Consider the following 25,256-nt stretch of genomic DNA (forward strand, 5'->3'; position numbering starts at 1 on the left):
CATACTTACACTTCAGGGGCAGGTTAGCCTCCAAGCATTGTAAGTGTAATCATGCTTAAAATGTTGAGGAAGGTGGTCAAGGGTACAAAGTTATTTATAAATTAGTCCTTGGGATGTAATGTACAGCATGGTGACTATAGTTAATAATACTATACACTATATGTTCAGAAGTTGCAAAGAGAAATCTTCAAAAACATGTTAGGCAAGTTTTTAACTTTAAAAGGAAATGCTGCTGAAGTCGTGCTATTAGCGATCTGGTATATTTAATATCTTTAGAATTTTTTTTACAGAAAAGGAACATTTCATACGTGAGTTCTCGAAAAACATGCATTTTCTTTAGCATATGTGATTTTTAAGCTACCCCCATAGGCTACTATAACTTAAACACCGTGAATCATTTAAATAGGGTGAGACTTAGAAAGGATTTTAAAATCTACAAACTTAAAATTCATGAATCTCTAAAACCATGATTTTGCCTTCTCTAATTCTTTAGTCTAGAGTATTTTACGGCTTTTCTTCTTTCTTCCCTCCTTTCCTTTCTCCTCCTCCCGCCCTCCCTCCCTCCTTCCTCTCTCCCCCGCAACCCTTCTCTCTCAACTGGAGGTATGTGTGGGGGAAAGTCTCCTTACTAGGAAAATTGCTATTTAATGTTCTGTGTAAATCGGGTGGGGAATTTCTCCCCATCACCATGAATGGCTGGCATTTTGAGGAGTGCATTAAGTCTATTACAGTGTCCTTGTATCTGGTGATTAGAAGACTACATATAACCTGAAGTAAACATCTTCTCTCTGAGCCTCAGTTTTTCTTTTAATCTCTAGAGTAAAAATATACACTCATAGGTTTGTATTTATAAGACCAGAAATATCAAAGGCATGAGGGAGAGCAGGTAGGATGGCAGACAGTAAGAGAATGGGCTCTGGAGTTGGAGATCTGGATTTACTAGTGACCTATTTGCGTTCAGAAAGGAAAATGTTAGCAAATGAGTACCCTAGATTAAGGTAAAATCCAATGTAGAAATAGTAGAATTACTAGAAGTTAGGGTGGTTCGGCAATGCTTGAAATGGTTTATTGCTATTTAAATGGAATGACATTTCCTAATGGGGCTTATTTTCATCACATATACCACTATTCAATTAAACTTGTTTACAAAGAAAAAAAAATGCCTTCCACTGAATGGTTTTGAAGGTTGAGGCATTACTAACCCAGAAGTGCCACTCCACCTAGTGACAGCTCCATAAATTACAGTTATTAGGCTTAAATAGAATTCCCAAAGGTGTTGTCATTCAATTTTAGGCTAAACCTTTTGAAGGACTTATTATGTGCAAACCATTTTCCCCTGTATAAATAAAATCCAGCTCTGCTCATTGTACAGCCTACCTCCTGATACAATATTTATAAATTTCTATGAGAACTGACAGCCTGATTCATAGTGCTTATTACTGCTTAGTCTTAGGTTATTCATTCTCAGGCACTATCCAGGTAAAAAGGTTTTCTAACTCCAAGAAATAAGTGTTCAGACAACACTTCTCTCCCATTTATATACATGATGTTCAAGATTGAAAACCATTCTTGAGACTTTTTTCCCTGGAAATCTTTCCTCCCACATGCTCTACAAGTGGAATTGGAGGTGCTTTTACTATACGATTGCTTCTGTGCCAGGAAGATTGTGAACACAAAACGCGGAAAGTTGGTCTTGTAGCTCCAACTCTGTCACCTGACAATTCTGTCATCGGTGACACTATTAGGCAACTCTTTGTCGTCTGATTCTCTCACAGGTGTACAATTCAATAGTTGATCTATGCCAACACTCCACTTCTGGCTAGAGCCAGCCATTTCATGCAGAACCACTTATAAACCAGGTTTGAATTCTCCCTCGGTGGTATTAGGGAACCTCCAGGACATCACAGACGTGAGTTGAGGGAAAGGTAAATAGTGCAGTATGAGTAAGTACTCTCAGCAAGATCATGCGATTGACTTGTCCAACCTGAGTCCCAACTTGTGTATACCACTTCCGCTTGAGCACAGCTTGCTGCTGCACATGCCTGACTGACAGTGGGAAGGGACATGACCTCGGAGCAAAACTGAGGGCAGCATTTCCAGTTGTTCAGTTTGCATAAAAATATGGCCGGAAATAATGGCTAATGGGTTAACTGAAGGACCCCAGATATGACAACTAAAGACAAGAAACCTGGGAACTAGAAGCTTTAGGAAAGAAGCATATGAATGGGCATCTCAGAGTAAGCCACAAGTGCAAGGATATTTGTGTTCTGAGAGCTCATCAGAGTCCTCTTCTACAAAAAGGGCTCTAGGTGGACAGCATAGCCAACCGATACTGTGGATATTAATCAGCCTCTTTCCCCAGCCATCCCAGTCCTTGCCGAATTGTGCTACATTCTGGGAAAATTCTCTCAGCTTTCTGTTTTTCAGTCTAGTAGTGTCTGTTCTGCTATTCAACGCACCAATTGAGCATAAGTAATCCCTACTTTCAGTTTCTACAATCTATCTTTGTTACAGTGTAAATGAATGCAGGTATGACTTCCTGCTGCTATGAACGCCAAACTTGTGAGACAGGTGCTAATGTGAAGGAAAATGGTTTATTCAGATGCCAGTCACCTGGAACATGGAGGACTCGTGTCTCAATACCTATGTCCACATTTCAGTGCAGGCAGAGGTTTTTATAAGGAGCCAGAGGGGAAGCAGAAGAAAGAGATCAAGGGAGGGGGTTAAAAAGCTCTCAACGTGCAGATGGGTCTAGTCCATTCCAATAAGACAAGTGACGGTCCAGTGTGCACCATCCTGGTTTAGTCACCCTGGCTCCACGTCATCCTGGCTCCAAAGGCAAACAGTCAGCACATGGCTTGGAGCTTGGATGCCAGAAGGTCAGAGACTGTATCTTTTGAAGTTAGTGCCTAGGACCCTTATACAAACATGCTATTTATCTACAGGCTACTTATTAGAGTCAGCATTTACAGAAACAATGTCAAAAGAACGATGGGGTGGGTTACAATTCCCCACTGTTACAACAGCAACCTATTGTTGTAATACATCCAATTCCATCACCAGTCTCTTAGAGAATATTACTTATTACTTGTAAAGTTCCTTTTGCTTATTTTACTCCCTAGGGGTTCACTATTGTTTGTTGGCGTTGGTGCCTCTCTAGTGGTGTTAAGCACCCCTCAAATAAAAATAAGTCAGCACACGTACCTAGGTTGCGGGTTTGATCCCCAGTCGGGGTACATGTGGGAAGCAACCGATCGATATTTCTCTCTCACATCAATGTTTCTCTCTCTCTCCCTCTCCCTTCCTATGTCTAAAAATCAATGGAAATATCCTTGGGTGAAGTTTTTTTTCATGAATTTTTGTGGTCTCAAAAAGGAATACTAGGAGACCTACACTGTATACAGAAATTACAGTGTACTGTAGTAAGGACATGAACACACATGCATCATTCTCAGTAGAACATAACAGAAGACTTCAGGTGAGGGTATGTTTTGGGAGTGCAGCTTTGAGGAATGCCCTCACAGGTAAACATCTGGTTGGTAATGACAGTATTCTGTCTGTCTGTCTCAGATGAGATACTAACAAGTCAAGGAAAACCCTGTAAATGGGGGCTTATCGTTTTACCTCTAACCACATCACCTTGAAATTCTAGCACTCTTACAATGTATGGTTGCAAAAGCTTCTTTTCTACCACCAGCATCTTTCTGCTACACTGTTCACAAATGACAATAACTGGGTATCAGACAAACACACTCCATCTACAACTCTGTAATAATAACCAACCTAGGTCTAGGAAGGAGCAACCTGGCCCTAACCCAACATAATCCAATATATAATTGTTGTACACAGCTCAACATCTGTCTCTTCACATTAATTTTCCTTTGGGAATCTTCCTTCTTTCACTGTAAGTGGTCTTAATAAGACTGTCAAAGCCCCTAAAGCTATAGGGTAGATGCATGATCCTAACTTGAGAAAAATGATTGTTGGAATTTGAATATTGAGTATAAGGCCAAACAGAAAATACAGAAGCTGAGCTATTTTGATGGCAGGGCTCTATATGGATTGTCCCCTAGTTTATATAACCTAGATGCCTAAGTTTATCTGGTTTACACTCTTAAGGCTGTTGGTCTAGCTTTTTCTTTTCTTTTTTTTTTTTAAGGATTATTTATTTATTTTTAGAGAGAGAGGAAGGGAGCGAGGAAGAGAGGGAGAGAAACACTGATACAAGACAGAAACATCAATCGGTTGCCTCTCAAATACCCTGAACCGGGACCTGGCCTGCAACCCAGCCCTGTGCCCTGACTGGAAATTGAACCAGCCACCTTTCAGTTTGCAGGACGACACCCAATCCACTGAGCCACACAGTCAGGGTGGCCTAGCTTTTTCACAGATTTTATGAGCTGCTCTTTGTCCTGCAGATAAATGCTGTTTTGCTTAGGATAGCCCTAAGGAGTTTTTACTGTCTGCAATCAAAGGAGCCTACCTGCCCCCTTTGTTAATGTCACTGTATGTCGTTTCCCTAAATTGAACAGCCATAGCCTTTGACACCTTACATACTGTACATTACATAAGAATTTTTAAAACTAAACACTAGCATTTGTATAAAGTTTTTGAACAACCCAAGTTAACTTCAAATTTAGTTTCCTCTCAAAAAAATGGTGCGGTATTTTTATGAGTGAAATAGTACATTTCTGCCAACAGAGTAGTGACCAAAAACACTTCAGTAAATAGGTTTTAGTCTCTGCCCTTTCAAACGTACTCTAAGTAAAAAATAAACATGAAACCCATATGACTGGTCTTTCCAACTTTAGTATATGCAAATAAAAGGACAACTTTAAAGTAAAATATTTGGTTCTAAGAGAGAGAGAAATCCTATCAGACTGAAAGCACTGGCCAATTCTGAGTCAAAGTCACACAAAATTACCTCAGAAAGAAAACTGACTAGTGAGACAGTTAAGTTTCTGCTTTCAGCTATGAAGAATGAAACTTAAAATGCATTCACTCTTCCATTTTCTAATGTAAGATAACCTACTCTCAGAAACAACATAAGCATTGTTACAGTAGTCTAGCTCCTAGATGAAAATATATCGGCCAAGTTACAGTTCACTTAATAATCTACCTTAGAAACCTTTGAAAATTAGCCATGGATCAAAGTATTTACATAAGTTCAAGTCTTTATCTTAAGATAAAAGGGAGCACAGGCCCTTAACCTCCTTTAAAAAGAACATTTAAATTAAACCTTTGTTGCAACCAGTCAAAACTTTCATTCAGAAATGTTATTTAAATATCAAATTTCTCTTCACAGACGCTATGCCCATTTTCTTCATAATCTTCTCTTGTTACCACCATATCTTCAAAATCATCATTCTCTGATATCAATTTTCCACCTTCCCAGGAGTAAGTAATAGGGCTAAAAATAAAGATAAAATAAATGAATCCAGATGATCTTATAGAACTAAAAAGCCAAAAAAAAGTGTTAATAACTAAAATGTAGCAATCGCTACCCAACAGAAAATCACTTGAAGTATACAAATAAGCATAAACTTCATAGGACTAAAGCAAACTAGGAAAGAACCTTGGTCAACACTACAAGTAAGTGTTCTTTTGACTTTTTCCCCTGTGCCCTGAATTCTAATAAAAAACAAGACAATAAGCAAAAGATCGAAAATGTATAAAACCAAAAACACTGTCATAACTGAGTCTAACTTTTCTGTATGTGGCAAAGATATGTCATCTCATTAATTCACACAGCAACCCATGAAATACCTATTATAATTCCCATATTATAGATTTAAAAAATGAGGTTTGTAGAGATTAAGTCTGGAACTAGGATTTAACCTGGAACTGTCTTCACACAGCCTGTGCCTTTGCTGCTACACTTTGTTGCCTCTAATAAATGAGGCATTTGGAAAACACAGGGCATGATAAACAGTTACATGGGAGGACGTGGACAGTAAAACTAGAGCATGGTAAACATTTATTTGGCTCTATTTACAAGTAAGTTTGTACTTTGTGTTATGACTCAATTATATTTCTACTCTCCTTCTATCCCCAATTCAGTTTCAAATCTAAAAAATGAGAAAGAAAAAAGCTAAATGTTTTCCTTATTGTACTTACTGAATTTCCTAACCTTAGGAAACACACACACAGCCTATCCAGAATGCAGTATGAAGAGACATTTATTGAAGAAGATGAAAGATAAAAGAAACATTGTACATTGTCATAGGACAATCATGTTTCGGTCCCCTTCAAAGTTGGCACCTTGGAACCTCACATGGTTCTCCCAATTGCCATCAGCTGCCCTGTTGTATATTCCTGAATCTCACTGACAGTCTGAAATCTCTTCCCTTTCAAAGGTGATTTTAGTTTTGGGAAAAGCCAGAAGCCACAGGGCACCAAATCTGGGCTGTCAGAGGGGCTGAGTCACCTGGGTGATTTAATGTTTCACTAAAAAACTCTGTACTACATGTGATGCATGAGCAGGCATGTTTTCAAGATGAAGCTGCCAATCACCAGATGCCCATAGCTGCAGCCTTCTGAATCATCCCAGTAGTTTTCCATGGAGAAGTGTTCAAGTTTAATGCCAAATTTGATGCAGATTTGTTGCTCTACTCACTCATTTATTTTCAATGTGATGGCTACACAGTATACATGCTCACTCAATGGCATCTACTGCCCCCACTGACTAGTACAATGAAGCTGTTATTGTTCACACATGCACATTTTAGTCCACTCTCCTTGGCTGCCAGGTTACATCAATGTCATGCAAACCATTCTGGCTATATTAATAATGGCTGGACTTTTTCTGGACAGACTATACACACACGTGTGTGTGTGTGTGTGTGTGTGTGTGTGTGCAATAGATGTGCAATAAAGATTTGATGAATAAAGAATAAAACTACTTTTGTGTATTCCTTGGCCTGTAATATGTGCACAACTTACATTTAAAATGCAGGATAAAAATTCAATATGCTTCATACTCTTCTACACAGAGTGTATGAACATTAATGCTGATAAAAACATTTCAATATCTAGTGGTTATTTATTCTTTTAACTGATAGTACAAAACTAAGTGATCAGATGAGGGCCTTCTCTTAACTGCTACAGATTTTTCAAAATTTTAGTTTAGCTTTAAAACAAAATTCTAAAATTAAGCCAGGGTTGTGGGGTCTTATTTGCAACTCTGCCACTTAAGACTTGGGAGAAAGTGGTTATTTAGAGCTCCTGCCTCAATTAAAGAGCACGGGGTTTTGGTCTGCTCACCACTATTAACTCACTGTAAAGTCTTTGCCAACTCATGAGCCCTTGTTTCTTTATTTACAAAGTAAGAACGTTGAACAGGATGACATGTAAGCCTTTCTTACAGCTCTAAAATTTTACGTTTTTTTTTAAACCAAGAAAAGTGGAAATTAAATCTGCTTTGTCTCATAAAACACGATAGAGGAATATAAAAGTTTGGGGTGTTTTTGGTGAGAACACACTTTATAGGGTGTTACCCCCCCTCCCAGCAGTGCCTGGACCCCCCCTGGGGTGGTGGCTGCAGAGATGACACCCCGATCTGGAGTGCAACCTGTTCAGGGATGCGGCTGGGCTCAGAGCGACGGGTTTGGCTGCTGCTGCACCCAGCCGTGTAATGAGCCCATATAACACAATTTTGAATTTAAGAAAAACTAATTAAATGTAAAAGTTAATTCAGAAATATTTTAAATTATCTTAAAACATTTCAAAACAACTTATGAATTGACATAACTTAATGAGTCAATTCTTAAATTTCTCTAGTTGACACTCTCGAGAAATGACACACTTCAGATACCCAAATAGATAATAACCTGTTTTGCTTGTAAAAATCTCTTAAGAGTGAGGACTGACTTTACTATAGGGAAGTGATCCCCTGTTAACCGAGTGCCCATAATGTACCAACCATTACATAATGGTGGGCACTTTGCATACATCATCCTATTGAACCCATTGATATGGCAGGTTTATTACGTGTCAACGTTTGGGAAAAGGAAAATGAGGGTCCCAGAGGTGAAATAAACCTGCCAACGTGGTAGAACCAAGCTTGAAACTCGTCTGCCTATAGGCAGACCACTTCATTTACACAACGTCCATGTTGTGTTTCTATCACACATGAGCCAACACTTACTTTTCAGGCAGCACAACAGAAACATCATAATCTGTGGGAGTGAGACATCGAACTTCTGAGTAAACCCGGTCCCGAAATCCTGGGAAAAGGGAATTTCCTCCTGTCAAAACAATGTTCTTAAAAAAATGTGGCTGCATTTCTGGAAGAAAAAAAAAGGAGAAAGGAAAGAAAAAAAGCATTAGAAAATCTGTTTACTTATCTTTCTGGAATGGCAAGGATCAGGGCTTAGGTTAAAGTAATTAAGGATTATAGTTACTGGTTGGGAGACCACTTAATTTTGTTATTACCACATAAATGATAATTTTTAAGATAATTTTTAATTTTGCAATGAAGTTATAGCTTATACAAATAAGCACGTTAACCAAAATATCTATGACCTCACAGATATTTATAAGAAAGGCTATTGAACTATGGGCTACTTATTATATTATACAACTATACATAAATCAGTAACATTTTAGTAGTGAACATTTGATAATTACAATTATTCTTCCCCAAAATGCGTGGAGTGTTTGTGTAGGAGACTGTGAGTCAGTATAAGGATGAAAAGGAGTTCCTTTAAGACATTTTAAATGGGAATCCAAATTTCCAAGTTATCTCACTGAGACAGTATTTAAGTACTGTGCAATACTTACATTTGATAGTGAAAAATACTCATAATCTATAATGATATTTAAAGAATATTTAACTCATTAAAGTTACACGATGGCAAACTTTAACTGCCATATGGTTAGCCAGTATTAAAAGCCGACTGAGCACCCATGGGAAATTTATCAGGAATTATTACAATAATAAGTACTGACCATCCCACCTCTCAAAACAAGGAATGAGTTCCCATATACTTGACATTTAATCACCTGGCATGACATTAAAATGCTGTATATATCATGACTGTAACTTTAATATAAAATTGAAATTAATATGAATATATAGTTGTGAAATAATTATATTAAGGTGTTGGCAATTATGTGCTTTCTTCCTTTCTTCATTGTTCTCTCTCTATATATACATATATATGTATATATATGTGTGTACATATACATATACACACACACATAAATAGGAGGAAAGGATATTGCCTGTTCTAGATTGTCTCCATTGCCTAATGTTTCTTATGAACTAGGAAGACATTTCCAAGATATAAAAGTAGTTTAACACTCTAGAACATTAGTTAAATCATGCTTCAGGAGAACCTAGACATCACTACAAAGTACCATACTTTACTCTCATTAAAATTAACTTCCTATGTATCAACCCAAATATAGCAGAAAGAATAAACCAGTCCTACCAATAGCAGAAGACCATTAAATTGCTAAGTTATAAAGTCCTATTCTATAATAATTTGGTTGAAGTTAAAACTTTTTCTAAAATGGATATGACAATTTAATATTAATGGAGAGATGAACTCCAAGTTTAAGTGGATAGTAATGACTTCTATATCAGATTTATAATCTAGGGCCAATAATTACTCAAGTACATTATTGGAGCTGGAAATCTCTACAAATCAAATAGACTTGCCACTTGCTGAAACTATTTAGAAAAAAGAAATCACTTCTCTAGGTCTCACTGAGCTTATGGTGTTTTAAAAATATCATTGCTACTCAATATTTTAACTACGTACCTTCGGGTAAGTTCTGAATTGAATAGACAATAGCTTCTGGAATTCCCATTTCTTGAATGCCTATATCAGAAGGATTAAAAAGTATTTCTGGAACAGCAAATCTTTCATTGGTCAGACGAAGAATTTGTTCCCCAGATTTATATTTTCCACTTAACACCATCTCTTCCCTTGGCTTAAAGAGAAATAAGATAAAACATTTAAGCTACATTATCTGGCTTGCCTGACTAATAACATTTAGTAATATGTAATACTAATACATGAACATGTTTTTGGAAGGTTCAGAATACTCAAAAGTTAGGAAAAAAATGGTCTTTTCTCCTGTTGCCTACAGTACATAAGTAAATAATTATTAAGTCTAACACAGCTATTTCCCCAAAGATAATCTGGCTTTATTACACACATTTGAAAACAGAAAGAAAAGAACAGATGGGTGGGAACTTTATAATCTACCTATAATACTAGACTGATTTTGGTTTCTGAGAACAAAGAATGTACTCTCAATAAAAAGCACTCTCTCATCTTTCCTCCACTATCCACTTTCACTCCCCTAAGTTAGCTGCTTACTGAATACTGTGGTCCCATTCCATCAGGATTTTCCCTTTCCCTTGTGCGAAAAGCCTGTAAAATTTATTGTTTATCCAATCTCTATTAAAAAATCTGTTTCTGGCCCTGGCTGGTGTGGCTTGGCGGGCCAGGTGCCCAGCTGGGAGGATGTAAGAGGCAGCTGATTGATGTTTTTCTCCTCCTCTTTCTCCCTCCATTTCCCCCCTGGAAACATAATAAATAAAATCTTTATAAAAATCTGTTTCCAGCCCTGGCTTATGTGGCTCAGTAGATCGAGTGCCAGCTTGTGAACCAAGGGGTCGCCGATTCAATTTTTAGTTGGGGCACATGCCAGGGTTGCAGGCTGGGTCCCCAGTTTGGGGTGCACGAGAGCCAACCGCATATTGATATTTCTCTCTCCCTTCCCCTCAGTCTAAAAATGAAATAAATAAAATCACTTAAAAATCTGTTTCCAAATAATTTAAGCAAATATATAGACATTATCAGTGAAATTCACATTATTTATTTCCTGTTAACCCACCCATCTGTGAGCTATGTTCCTGAAGGGGCCAGAAAAAAAATCATTGCCTTTTACAACATTCTACATAATTAAAGTAATATTCCCTCTCACCCTGGCCAGGGTAGCTCAGTTGGTTGGAGCACTGTCCCATACACCAAAAGGTCGTAGGTTTGATTCCTGACAGGGCACATACCCAGGTTGTGGGTTCCATCCCCAGTTAGGGCATATATAAGAAGGTAACCAATCAATGCCTGTCTGTCTGTTTCTCTCTCTCTTTCCCCCTTCCTCTCTCTGTAAAAGCAATGAAAAAAATGTCCTTGGGTGGGGATTAAAAAAATTTTTAAATAATAATATGCCCTCTCAGTTTTACTAAGAATCATCAGCTTTTCTACATTCAGTTGTAGACAACTGAATGATTCACCTCATTCGACTAATATATGTAATTTTCCTCCCATAACAGAGTATATCCTAATCCTTTATATGGGTATGAAAATACTTAAAATACATGAAAAACATCAATAATTTATTGGTACAGTGTATTATATGTAAAGAATATTATATTAAGCACTATACTGTATACCTGAAACTAAGACAACATGATATTGAATGTAAACTGTAATTAAAAAGCAAAATTAAAAACAGTATTATGGATTTTTTAATATAATCAGTCATTTCCTCTCTGTTCACATTACAGCTTCCTCAGAGAGGCTTTTTCTGACTCCCAAATAAAAGGCGCCTCCATTATTCTCTACTATTGCTCTATGTATTGTCCTTCATAGACTGTATCGTACACTCACCGATACACTACATAGCATAGCATAGCACTAATACACAATGAGTATTCAATGAACACTTGAACAGTGGCATGTAAGCCAACAAACTTTTGTTATCATTTGGAAATTCCAAATGAAATTCCATTTTTAATCCTAAAAATTAAACAATATTCACAACACTATAGGAAGAGCAAGGAAAACTGCAGAACACTTTGAACCCAATTAAACTATTGTTACACTAGCAAAGAATGTTATTTCTTCACAGATAAAGTATTATTCTTTCTCAGGTAAAATGAAAAATATTTACTAATCATCAGAGAAATGCAAATTGAAACCACAAGATCCCATCTCACACCTGTCAGAATGTCTATCATCAATAAATCAACAAACAAGTGCTCACAAGGATGTGGAGGAAGGGGAACTCTTTTGCATTGTTGGTGGGAGTGCTGATTGGTGCACTCACTGTGGAAAGCAGTATGGGGATACCTCAGAAAATTAAAGGTGGATCTGCCTTTTGATCCAGGGATCCCACTCCTGGGAATATATCCAAAGGAACCCAAAACACCAATCTGAAAGAAAATAAGCACCCCTATGTTCATTGCAGCGTTATTTACAATAGCCAAGATACGGAAGCAGACCAAGTGTCCATCAGCAGATGAGTGGATAAAACAACTATGGGACATTTACTCAGTAGAATCCTACTAGGCTATAAAACAGAAAATTTTACCCTTTGCTACAGTATGGATGGACCTGGAGAACATTATGCTAAGTGAAATAAGCTAGTCAGTGAAAGATAAAATACCACATGATTTCACTCATATGTGGAATCTAATGAACAAGCAAAGCAGACACAAAAATAGATGGAGAACAGATGACAGCTAGTGGGATTGGCGGGACTGAGCAAAAACAAAAAAAGACTCATGGATATGGACAACAGTGTGATGATTGCTTGGGGTAGGTGGGTATAAGGAAACTAAAAGACAATGTAAAAAAAATAACAACAGATTAAATTTAAAAAATAATTAAAGAAAAATATTTACTATAAGTTTACAATTCATTTAAAAGTGATATTGGCTTGAGTTGAAAGGACGTAACTCATTTTGTCAACACTCAAAATAACCTCAGACAGATGCAGACTTGGGGAATTTCAGCTGATAAAACATTAGAGGTTATCTAGTCCATAGCCTTGATTTTATATAGAAGAGAATCATGTGACTTACCCAGGATCAAATATCTAACTAGGGGAAAGAGCCAAAACTAAACATTCTTGTTGAATGTTAGCTCTAAAGTCATTATGGCTTTAGAGCTAACATTCAACAAGAATATTTAGTATGTAATCTGGAACTACACAGAATTTCTGATTTTATGAGTACAATTCCAAAAGAGATTTTTACTGCAGACACAGTCAGAGGAATTTATAAGGACTGCTGGGAGTTGCTATTTTGGTCAATGTAGGCCGTGGTCACTGCACAGCCCTCATAAACCTCATTCTGGTACCATGAGAGAAATGATCAGTTCAAATTACAATGGCTCTGCAGAAAGTGGTAATCTTAATGATGAAAGCTACTTTCAATTCAGGTCAGTCAAGTGCATTCCACTTTAGTAGGTATCCTCTTTCTGATAAGAGATAAAACTGGAATTCCTATCAGTTGTAATCAGCAATATTATAAACCTTATTGTTCTTGTTACTATCATTATTACTAGAAAATCAAGTTGTAACCTTTCCCCAAGTATTTAAAAATATTCTTGAATAAACTATCAAGGTCCAAATTTTAACAATAGCCTAAATGTAACAGCTCTCAAATTTTTCTTTGTATTATGTAATATTGCTTTTCTAATTTCATAAATACTTATCAGCTCTCATCAAAGTTGTTACATTATCAGGAAACAATGCAAACGAGTTAATCAAATATTAAATTCAAAGTAATACATTTTAGGAGTATTCCTAACATGCATAAAATATGACTTTCTAAATTTTAAAAATTATTAAGATGTATGAGTGATTCAACATGTTCTGTGAATAATGTATAAATTTTAACACTCACTGACAAAGTAAAGATTAAACCATTCTTTTTTAAATAAACATTCAGTGTGACACTCCGCCATCTGGCAGAAGTCCAGTCTGACTGACTCCGTTCATTCAACTGATATTAAAGTACACAAGGAAAAAGAAATCTGTACAGAGTTAATGAAGTGCAGTCTGTAACAAAATGTGATGTGGCTTCTGCCTTTTCTCTCCGAAGATAATGCGTAAAACAATGGTCAACTGTAACAACCACACCTCCACTGGCTCGCTGTGTAAGGTGCAGGTTTGGGAAAACAAGGCTCAGGATTTGGCAAGGAGGAAATTGGCATTGTTTAGCAGAGATAATGGCTAAAAAACTGACAGGCTGTCACTTGCAGGGCAGGAGAGAAATACATTTTTAAAAAACAGATTTCCAAAACCAGTTGGCAGACCAATCATCTGGAAAAGACTTTTTCTTTTTTTAAGATTAAGTAAGTTTGCAAACTCAGGCACTAAGCATTTCCAGGGACAGGAGCCGAGAACATGAATATGGTCCATAAGTTTGTTTTTTTTTTAATCACTGGAGTGTTTTAATCAGCTATAATATATAAGGATGATCAAATGTGCCCAATGAGAAAGCAGACTGACAGCTTCAAGTTTGGAGCAGTCTATAAGGATAAAAAACACACCTTCCATAAGCTACATTGGACTTGGGCTTCCAGTTTCTCTTCCTAGTTCATGTCTTCCAGGCAACCTGATCCTGGTTCTAATGTCCACTTCTGAAAGCCACCCTAGGTCCCCCACCAGGATCTGCTTCTAAGAACATTATAGGATGATTTCAATTTTATAAGGCACTGGGTAGCCTTCTCTGAACTCTGATTTGTATTGCCCCTCGATAACCTGGCCAAAAAAACCTATTTTTACATTTCAGGCATGTAAAGGAGTACAAATAATTATATAAAATCCATGTATCTATCAACTAGTTTAATGTAATTTTACAGATAAATTAACACTCCTCTTTTAATTTAATCATTCATATCCACAGTTTTATATTTTTACTTCATATTTCTATAGTCCTAAACAACAAATTATTATTCTGCATAGCCTGAAACTACATATCCTTCTAAAACTTACTTTTAGACATATTTCTGAGACTTATCCATGATGATCTTATAGTTCTACTTCATTTTCACTACTGCTTATTTTATAATATAAATTTACCAAAATTTATTTATTCTACCATTAGTTGATTTTTTAAATGTTAACTTAGTTTTATACACTGGCAAATATTATAATTTTTTAAATTTATAACTTTTAAAAATGGTTTTCAATTACAGTTTACAGTAAGCATTAATTTGTATTAGTTTCTGGTGTACAGGATAGTGGTTAGACAATCATATTTTACAAAGTGCTCCTCCTGATGCTTTGAGTACCCACCTTGATATTTCCAAATTTTCACTCTTTTAAATAGAGTGCAATGAACATTACCATAAATGTCTCCTTGTGCAATATGCTTCCATTTCTAACCAGAGTTTTTTAACTTCCAACAGTCTTTACCATGCCAGTTGCTAGAAAGGTTATCTTTACATTTCCCCAAACACAGAACTGAAAGTTTACCTGAGCTGATCAAAGATAAAAAAGAAATTATTTTCACATCCAAGATAAACTGGTTCTCAACACTTGGAAAGTATATTGGATTGTGCCCTTTTCCATTACAATCTGACCATAGTAGACCAAACATAACTAAAATTCAGCTCCAGATTAGCCGTATCAGTAATATTCACAACAGGCAAATAACCAACTTCTAACTGAATTTAAACTAATTCTTAAAAAAAAAACAGAAAAGGGTTAACCATGATACATGTAATGATACTGTTTATCTTCAGATTTGCCTATACACTATCATTCGGCTGATAGTTCTTTTTCTAAATAACTTTAGTGAGATATTTATTAATCATTTATGTGCCTGTGCCTGGAGAAAGGGCCACTAGGAAGGCACTCCGCCAGTCCCAGCTGGACACTTTTCAAATCTGACTGAGGTGGTCACCGAAAGGAATATAAGCAAGGATCTTTCAAATTACCTTACAAAAGCCCTTTTTAATTGTACTAAAGTCAGGCAAAACATAGTCTATCATTACTGTATTTTCTTCTCCTTTCAACCTGGAAAAAAATAGAGATTTATGAACTATTTAGCTACATATAACATTCCCAAAATTCAACCTCCCAATTCCCCGATTAGCATTATGCATACTTAGCAATATCCATATCTCTATAAAAGTCCTGAGAGACATAGCAGACATCTTCTTTCACTTGATTAATCACATGGGTTTCATCCATAACATGTAACTGCCTAAAGAGAAATAAAATTGTAAAATTTCAAATTGAAAAAAAAATTAAACATAACTTAGAATTATTATCTTAACTATCTTTTCTGGAATTAAATTTTTAGGTAACTAATATTTTAAAATAGTAAATTCTTGAGTGTGTAAGATACTTGTAACTTCATGGAATACTTATTTCCACTGTCTTCTTTAATCTCCACATTATCCCTCTGAAGACAAAAGTCCAGTTTGCAGAAGGAAATTGAAAACAGGTGTTAAGGGGAAGGTGCACCCAATGAAAGAGCAAACTTTTTCCTCCAACCATTCTGACAGAATCTTGCCTTAACCTTTTGCACTTTCTTTTCTGATTACAGAAGTATCGTGAATCAGCACACAGCAGATGCTTAATAAATAACTGATGAGTGAATCTCAGAAAACATGGGCTTAATGTATAAAGATTTTTTAAAATCAAATAAAAATGGAAGGTTATTTCCTTTGAATATTTTTCTCTGCACATAGATTATATACATGTTTATATTTTATGTCTGAGACTAAACATTATCTCATGAACATTTTCTTATACTTTTACGTATTCTTTACTTATCATACATTCTTTAAAAATGACTTTTTCACTGCCCTAAACCATTCAATCAGAGGGGTCTATTAAAAGGTATTTATCAGTGTTCCTAATGTTGGAAGTTTAGATGAGGGAGGAAAGATACTTGGGTGTTTATAAACATGAACTTTGGAGCTGAAGACTTAGTTTTAATCCCAAATTAGTAGCCAAATTACTTTAACTCTTTGGGAGCCTGTCTCTTCAACTCTAAAAAGGTATTAAGATCACTGACTTAATACAACTATAATATCATTCTAATCATACAGGTAGAGTATTTAACATAGTTCCTGTACTCAATAAATAAAAAACATTACTATTGTTTCTTTTTGCCTTTGTTTTATACATCATCATATACACTGTATTCTACCTTCTCCACAACTGTATCAATGAGAAGAAAAAAATGCTAATTAAACCATGAAAATTCTCAGGTACCAATGACTGGAATATTCACCTGATTTCAAAGGTTAAAATATAAAAAAGTACAATCAGAATCAATGAAATACAGGTATTTTTAATCGGTATCTCTGATTATTTCATTACTTATTCATACTCTAGGACACAGAATATAAAATACTCTTAGTTTCTTGGTATGCTGCCAAATTGTTTACCAGAAAAGTTATTTCAAGCTGTGCTCTGATCAGCAGCAAATAAGAGTGCCCACATCACAGATCTACACCATCTTTTTTTTCCTTTAAAATAAATTTTTATTTATTGTTTTCTTAAGATTTCATTTATTTATTTTAGAGAGAGGGAAGGTAAGGAGAAAGGGAGGTAGAGAAACATCAGTGGGTTGCCTCCCACACGCAGCCCAACCAGGGACAAGGCCCCCAACGCAGGCATGTGGCCTGCCCAGGAGTCAAGCCTGCGACTTCTGGCTTTGCAGGATGACACTCAACCCACTGAGTCACACTGGCCAGGGCTTTCCTTTTTTTAAACTTGATTTTTAGAGGGAGAGAAAGGGGGAGAGAGTGAGAGGGACAGACAGATTTGTTGTTCCACTCATTTATGTATTCAATGGTTGGTTCTTTCTTTAAAGATTTTTAAATCTTCACCTGAGAACAATTTTGTATTGCTTTCAGGGAGAGAAAGCAATTAATGTGAGAGAAAAACACTGATTGGTTGCCTCCCGTAAGCGCCTGGACCAGGGATGGAACCTCCAACCTCAGTATATGCCCTGATGGGGAATCTAACCCATACATAACCTTGGCATATCAGGACTACGCTACCTAGCCAGGGATACACCATCTTCTGAAAAAAATTCCATTAATGCGGATTAAATGGCATTTTAATTTATATTTTCTCTACTAAGAAGCGCCATGAGGAACAAGCATTCTTGTCTATTTTGTTAACTCATGTATCCTGAGAGCCTAAACAAATGCTTAGTATTTGAATTGAATCTGTAACTTCTATAGGTGTTTCACATTTTTTAAGTCTGAGAATTATCCACCTACATCCCTTGTAACTCTAATGTAACTGTTACATCCACCTATGTAACTCTCTAATGATCCTCTCTGTCTGTGCCACTGACCATTTGTTTCCTGAGAATTATCTAACCATTTTATATCTGGGTAGCTTTCTTATGGGTTGATACATCAAAGAAAATAACCTTGTCACATTTGTTTCAGGTTTATGTTTACCTGAGTTTTGTTTACAGGGGCTTTTGATATACCTAAATAAGATTTAAAGTTTTTATGTAATGAAACAGAAAAGCTGGAAAAATGTACTCCGTTCAAGGCCAGTGGTTTCCCTGATTACAAGGGAACAAAAGAGAGGTTGGAGTGAGCTTTTCATGTTCTGTTGGAACGATGTTCTGATTACTGGGGTATATTCACTTTTTGAAAATGCATTGAGTTGTACACTCGAGGTCTGTGAACTTTTCCTTTATGTATGTTTTACTTCAATAAAAGTTTATTTTTAAAAAAGTTGTACGTCGGAAAAAATATATCCTTTATTATTTCTTCTACTGCTTTTATGCTTAGCAACTCAATCAAATAATTTCTTGTTGTGGTTTTGTTTTTAAGTATTAAATCCATTTCAACTTTAGTATATGAGGCTGAGTAAAATTTTCATTTGTCTCCAAAAAGACAACTTTCCCGTATTTTCTCAGAATAAATAATGCCCTCCTTAATGATTTCTGATGTTTTCTTTAGTATAATTTGCTTGTTTTTAAAGTTTTTAAAAATTTATTTATCTTTAGAGGGGAAGGGAAGGAGACAGGGAGAGAAATATCAGTGTGTGGTTGCCTCTCATGCGTCCCTTGCTGGGAACTGGCCTGCAACCCAGGCATGTGCCCTGACTGGGAATCCAACCGCAATCCTTTGGTTCGCAGACTGAGCTCAATCCACTGAGCTACACCAGGCAGGGCATATATAGCTTTTCAAAAAAAACATACATTTGATTCAAAATTAACCATTGCCCTGGCCGGGTGGCTCAGATGGTTGGAATGCCATCCCATACACCAAAAGGTTGCTGGTTCCATTCCCAGTCAGGGCACATGCCTGGGTTTTGGGTTTGATCCTGGTCAGGGAGTATATGAGAGGCAACTGATAGATGTTTCTCCCTCACATTGAAGTTTGTCTTTCTCTCTCTCTCTCTTCCTCCCCACCATAACCCTCCCACCACCACTTCTTCTCTCTCTAAAATCAATGAAACATATCCTGAGGTGAGTATTTAAAAACTACTCAGTCTCACTTATCAGTTAATCGTTCTAATTATTACAATTTAAAAATGATTACCGCATTTACTAGAGAAAGTCTCCTTTTGCTATTACTGCTTGCCATCACATTTCTGGGTATTCTTCCCTGTTTGCTCCCAAGATGAATTTGAACAGCCTTGCTTTTTAAAAAAAAATATATATATATATATTTTCATTCATCATGGAGGAATGATTAAGGGTACAGGCCTTGCATTCAAACTGCCTGGGCTTCTGTTAACATCCTCATCTGTCTTAACCTTGTCTGCTTTTCCAATTTGCTGCTTTCAAGCTGACTGAGATAGGGCAACTCAACTTCCAAACTTTTCAAAAATGAGCCCAATTCTATTTGTTTCTGTAACTGATAATATAATATTACAAATGCTATTTATGACTGTTCCATTTTTGGCATTAATCTATTATTTATTTATTATTGTTGTTCAAGCACAGTTTTCTGCCTTTCCCTCCACCCCTCCCCACCACCCCAGCTGTCTCCGCCTCCCCATTTCCACCCCCCCCAATCTATTTATAAAATAAAACTTATTTTCCTTTTAGACCCTTATTTCCTTATAAACATTTTCAATTTGTTTTACAATGTACAGGTACAACATCTATAGTTTAAAAAATACTGTTAATACATTAAATTCTGTAGAGTTTGGATATGTCTTTTTTTGGTGGGCACTACCATTTTATATGCTAGAAAGCTTTTCAACTTAAACATCATTAGTATTTACACATGTGAAATAGCTTTTTAAGCAATAATAATATAGAATTGCCACCTGAAGTTACAACTAAGGGTAAAGAATAGTCTTAAACTGCTTGAAAAGGTTCATTGCCAGCATCCTATCTTCCCAAAGAATAAAAGCTAAGTATTACCTATAAGATATGATCTCCTTCAGGTGATTGGTTAGGAGTTTTCCTCCCACATTTATCCTGAAAAGGAAGAATGCAAATCTGGATCAGTTCATCACACATTTCTTTTTGTTTTGTCCCAAGAGACAACATAAAAATCAACTTCAACTTACCGAATAATTGCTTCTTTTTTCTTTTTACTTCTACAATAAGGGACTATATGTGTAAAGGAATATCCACTATCCACAATGATACAGCATAATTCGGAAGGATTATCTCGGAAATACCTATGTGCACTGAGAGCCCCAGCTATTAAAAAAAGACAGAGAAAAAAATAAACATTAAAGTATAATTAATTTGAAGAAATAAAGAAAAGTAAAAACTAAGGCAAGCAAAGGAAAAACTGTTCTTTTATTTATGAGGAAAAATGTTCAGTTATTATATTCATAATTCTGTCAAGAGTTCTTTAGTGTTTAAATTTAAAACATCACCTTTTTGTATAATCAATTTTTAAAAGTTAAATATTCATTTCACAACTTATAATAATTGTTTTAATAGCAGATGATTTTACTGAGCATTCATTACATGCTGGGCACTATGCTAAACTCCTCAAGGGTATATTTTAATCTCATGAGAATCCCATTTCACAGGAACTGCAGCACAGAGAAGTTCAGTACTATACCCCAAAGTCACCTGATTAGAAACTTAACAGAGCCAGGATTCAAACATAGGCAGTGTGACTCTAGGGCAGAGCTTCTCCACCTTGGATGTACTGACATTTTGGGCCAGGTAATTCCCTGTTGTTGGGTTTTACTGGGCATTGTAAAATATTTAGCAGCATTGTACCTTTCTACCCACTAGATGCTAGTGGGACCCAACTAGATGTCTCACAGTTGTGACAACCAAAAATGTCTCCAGCCATTGCCAAAAGTCCCCTGAGGAGCAATTCATTCTCGGCTGAGAACTTCTAGAGATTCTGCTCATAACCATTATAGTATATTGTTCCTTTATATAGGCTTAAATTCTGAAAGCAAAATATTTGAGTATGTTCATTGTATAGCCACATAATGTAATTCTAACCTTTAATAAACTTACTTCTGGGTGGTATTTACAGATTGTTTTTCCTCCACATGTTGACAGCTTGAACTATTAACATTATTTCAATCAATAATAATAATAGTTAACACATCTGTAACAGAAAAGATAACTACCACAAAAACAATAATCTTTCAGAAATTAGAAATATGTGGCTAGGAACTTCATTAGAGAGAAATATCATAATAGTAAAAAGATAAAATGGGACGCCCCAACTGGACGCCCTAGTCCAGTTGGTTAGGGCATCATCCCAATACATCAAGGTTGTGGGTTCGATCCCCGGTCAGGGAACATGCAAGAATCTACCAATGAACACACAAATAAAGTAACAAAACAAAACAGATGTTTCTTTCCTTTCCTTTCTCTCTTTTTCAAATCAATCAATAAAAAACTTAAGATAAAATGAGAAAAATCTGAATAAATAATCTCTAAGGATCCATCTAGTTTTTAAATTCCATGTTTTATTTCCTTCAAATCTAAAAGAATGTGACCCAATATTCTTGCATTTTAAGTGTTCTTTTACCCTGTTCATATCTAAATTCACATAATTCAATTTCAACCAAAACTTTTAACTCACCATTTACTCTTAATACTGCTTGGAACTGGTATTCTTCAAATAGGATTTCATTCATGGATTCTTGAATTGAGGTGAAATTAAAATATGGTTCTGTGATAATAATATTAGTATCTAAAAAATCAACCTATGAGAGAAAAAAATCCCAAAAGTTTTGTGGTTATAGTTATAAACACATGCTTTACATACATAAACAACTGATTTTATCCTCACAATAATCCTAGGAGATTATTAAATCATTAACCTATTAAATGGGTGTAATAATCCAGGTCTTACTACACCCATTTAATAGGTGGACAAACTGAGGCACACAAGAGTTGAATAAGTTACCAATGTTCATATACCTAGTTAGTGACATAGCTAGGATTTGAACACAGGAAGGCTGATTACAGAATTCATGCACTTTATTATTTAATTTTACTATCTTAATGGTAACATGAATAAAAAGGTGCTATCAAATAGTTTAAAGGTAATTATGCAAAAGTAATCAATAATTACAAGCATTGGGGTTGTTGTTACTTTGTTTTTAAAAGTTAAAACGTGAGAAGCTTGAGGATATTTAATATTTACATAGTTCTCTCCCATGCATTCTGAAGCAGAATTAAAATTTGAATATCTTCTCTGCATACTTAAAGTCACATGACTGACATTAAAAGCACAAATTTCTCACAATGTAATATTCAAACATTTAGATATATAGGTAAAAATATTTTACGGTGAAAATAAAATTAGACCTGACTTGGTCTAATAAGAGTAGAAATCTTAAGTAAAATTTTAATCTTGAGTTTCATACAGAAAATATGGAAATTTTATTCACTTGTACTTACTTAATATTTAGAAAATCAAAGCCAGGCAAAGTGCCCTGGGTGGTGTGGCTCAGCAGGTTGAGTGCCGGCCTGTGAACCAAAGAGTCACAGGTTCTCACCAGTGATTCAATTGCCTATCAGGGCACATGCCTGGGTTTCGGGCCATGTCCCCAGTGGGGGGTGTACAAGAGGCAACCACACATTGATGTTTCCCTCACTCTCTTTCTCCCTCCCTTCTCCTCTCTCTAAAGATAAATAAAATCTTTTTTTTAAAGCTAGGCATAGTATATTAAGTGACAAATATTTGAAGCATATTCAAAAGATTATAAATCTTAAAATAAAAGCTCTAATTTTTCATTTACATAAGACATGGAAAGAAATTTGAATACATACTCTAATTTGTTACCTGATACATTTCTTTTCCAAAAAGGTAATCCCAAACTTGTCTTTGAACATCCCAATTCACCAAGTAACCCTAAAAAAATTTTAAAATAAATTTAATAATTAAAAATATTTTAACAATTTTTAAAAACAGATTATTTTAAATCATTGATTTCTATTTCTTTATGGTTACCTTCATCAGTCTAATGCTGTTTTTCTCCTTCTACAAGTCCAAAAAATTGCAAATTAACATAACCAAAATGTCAAGAGTTCAAAATATATAACAATACATAGAGATGATTCTCTATACTTATTTTTTTAATGTGTTCATCTCGTTTAACATAAACTAGTAAAATTCAGTACTCACACGCATAGCCAGTAACTCAATTATGATCATTTATTTTTAACAAGACAAAACCAATTTTGGTTTTACTAAGCTCTCGTTTAAAATTTTAAAGACTTTTTTCAGAGATCTAAAAATATTTCCATGCATACAAAATCTTATACCTAATTTTTAAAATTATCTTTAAGTTTAGGTCTGTAATGGTAGAAATGATATAAATTGAATTACCTTCTGAAAGGGAAGGATGTAAAAGAGTCCAGAAGGGTCCTTTATTTCATCTATCTGGTTAGCAGTAAACGTTTTAAGACGTGCTGTTTTTGACCTGAACTGGCAGTTAGGAACAACCCTACAAACAAAGAATTAAATAATATAATTATTTCCTAAACTTACTTACTTGCCATAAATACATTTACTTAACCACCACCTTGGGTGCCAAATAATACCTAACACCTGAGTTTCTCATTTTTTTTCAAATAATAATTTTAAAAGTCTTCTTTTTAGGATTCTGTATACCCGGTTCTATGCCCATCTCCTTTTCTTTCTCTAATAATCAAGAACTCCTTTCAGGTGGGTTTTGGTTCTGCCAACCACAGGGATGAATAGGGAACCTACAGTAAAGTCCTGGGTCTTTCTGGCTTTAATTCTTTCAGTCTCAATACCATTCTAGTGAAAAGTTTACAAGTTCAATATTCTGGCAACAAAATTAAGTTTTCATGAAGTCAAAGATTTTCAATCAGCAAGCTGGCATAGGGTAAAGAAGAAAGAAGTAGTTTTAAATGTGATTGCTGTCCACCTTGAGCTTACAATCTATTTAGGAAGACAAAATAGAGCCATTATCAATCATTTCTCTGTGTTTAAACACATGGTTTTGAAAAGCAGCATTGTAGTAAATCTTATGGTTATATTACAATTTTAATCAATTTGGTATTCTTGATTATTTAGTATGCTTTCTTTTCTTCTTTTTTTCTGTTACCATACACAATGTCTATAAACACTTCATAGCATCCTGTATTTACTCATAGCAAGCACCTCTAATTTATTCCTTAGGCAACTGATAATCGAATCGCTGTATCAAAGAATAAAACCAATGATACATATTGCTAAAGGTTTTTCAGAAGGTTGTAACACTTTCCATCCTTAAGCAGTTCGATTGATCTCTTTAAAAGAAAACGGAAAGGAGGAAGAGAAAAAAAACCCCTCTGTGAATATAAAAGAAGAAAAGCGTGTCTCTAAATTTACTTCTACTTCATGCAAACATACATGAATGCTATGGTAGTATTTGTTTAACTGACTTCATAATCAACCTAGTTAACCAACCAGCACTTCAAAGGGCTTAGATACAAGCTTTCGAATTAGGGGGGTCGTGCAGCCCTCTGAGGATTTGAAGAAATCTATAATCCCGTTTCCAGGAAAATGCATATACAAACAAATGTTGCCAGAGACTACTAAGATTCAAGAACTTTGTGAACAGAACTGCCCCTCCACCTCGCAACTAGGAAGCGCTTCTCTAGAAGCCTATTTTACTGATCAATTTCCGGTTACAAAATGAAACAGACGTCCCCCTTCTCGGGCCATACAGCCCGAAATTAACATCAAAATCCCAGTTCAAAGCTTCCCAACCACCTAGCTCCAACCAGAGCATCTCTTGGCTCAAGTTAGGGCCGCGCGGGGGCATTAGTCTTTTGCTGACTCGAAGATGAAGCGCAGCATAAGAAACAATTAGGCGTGTACGCCGTGTGCCTCGGAGAAAACGAACACTTACGATACATTTTCATGGCTGTAACCGATTTTGGCATTGTAGGCTCCGTTATCCAACACTAACGTCGTCATTTTAGCAAAAAAAAAAAAAAAATCCAAAAAACAAAAACAAAAGAAGGCGCCGTTTCTTTCTCTTGCCGGCCCTTCTTCTCAGATCTTTTTTTTTTTTTTTTTTCCGGGCAGTTTCTGGTTTGCGTGGGTGGAGCTTAA

The 25,256-nt window shown here is 35.7% G+C and overlaps 1 protein-coding gene across 2 annotated transcripts; it reads right to left on the minus strand.

Annotated features, from left to right (window-relative positions):
• Nucleotides 1–246: 246 nt before the first annotated feature.
• On the minus strand, nt 247–25,207 carry ACTR6 (actin related protein 6). 2 transcript variants are annotated; one of them, XM_037160272.2, is made up of 11 exons: nt 25,051–25,207; nt 23,517–23,634; nt 22,971–23,039; nt 21,762–21,885; nt 20,263–20,398; nt 20,114–20,170; nt 15,860–15,958; nt 15,690–15,768; nt 9,768–9,939; nt 8,147–8,285; nt 247–5,410 (listed from the first exon to the last, which is right to left on the minus strand). In XM_037160272.2, exons 1-11 carry the CDS (start codon nt 25,116–25,118, stop codon nt 5,281–5,283), a joined length of 1,191 nt encoding a protein of 396 aa, XP_037016167.1. In that variant the 5' UTR covers nt 25,119–25,207; the 3' UTR covers nt 247–5,280. The 2 variants fall into 2 exon arrangements, with proteins under 2 accessions (XP_037016167.1, XP_053517729.1); XM_053661754.1 differs by having other exon boundaries at nt 25,056–25,197.
• Nucleotides 25,208–25,256: the final 49 nt, after the last annotated feature.

Source organism: Artibeus jamaicensis, unplaced genomic scaffold (assembly GCF_021234435.1).
Source record: "Artibeus jamaicensis isolate MK-2021 breed Jamaican fruit bat unplaced genomic scaffold, CSHL_Jam_final contig_233, whole genome shotgun sequence".
Classification (NCBI taxonomy): domain Eukaryota; kingdom Metazoa; phylum Chordata; class Mammalia; order Chiroptera; family Phyllostomidae; genus Artibeus; species Artibeus jamaicensis.

Coding starts and splice junctions, on each gene's coding strand:
- ACTR6 (XM_037160272.2), bottom strand. CDS start 25,118: ATGACGACGTTAGTGTTGGATAACGGAGCCTACAATGCCAAAATCGGT. Junction 23,635..25,050: donor TACAGCCATGAAAATGTATC/GTAAGTGTTCGT, acceptor CTTTGTTTGTAG/GGTTGTTCCTAACTGCCAGT. Junction 15,959..20,113: donor AAGGAGATCATATCTTATAG/GTAATACTTAGC, acceptor ATTTCTCTTTAG/GCAGTTACATGTTATGGATG.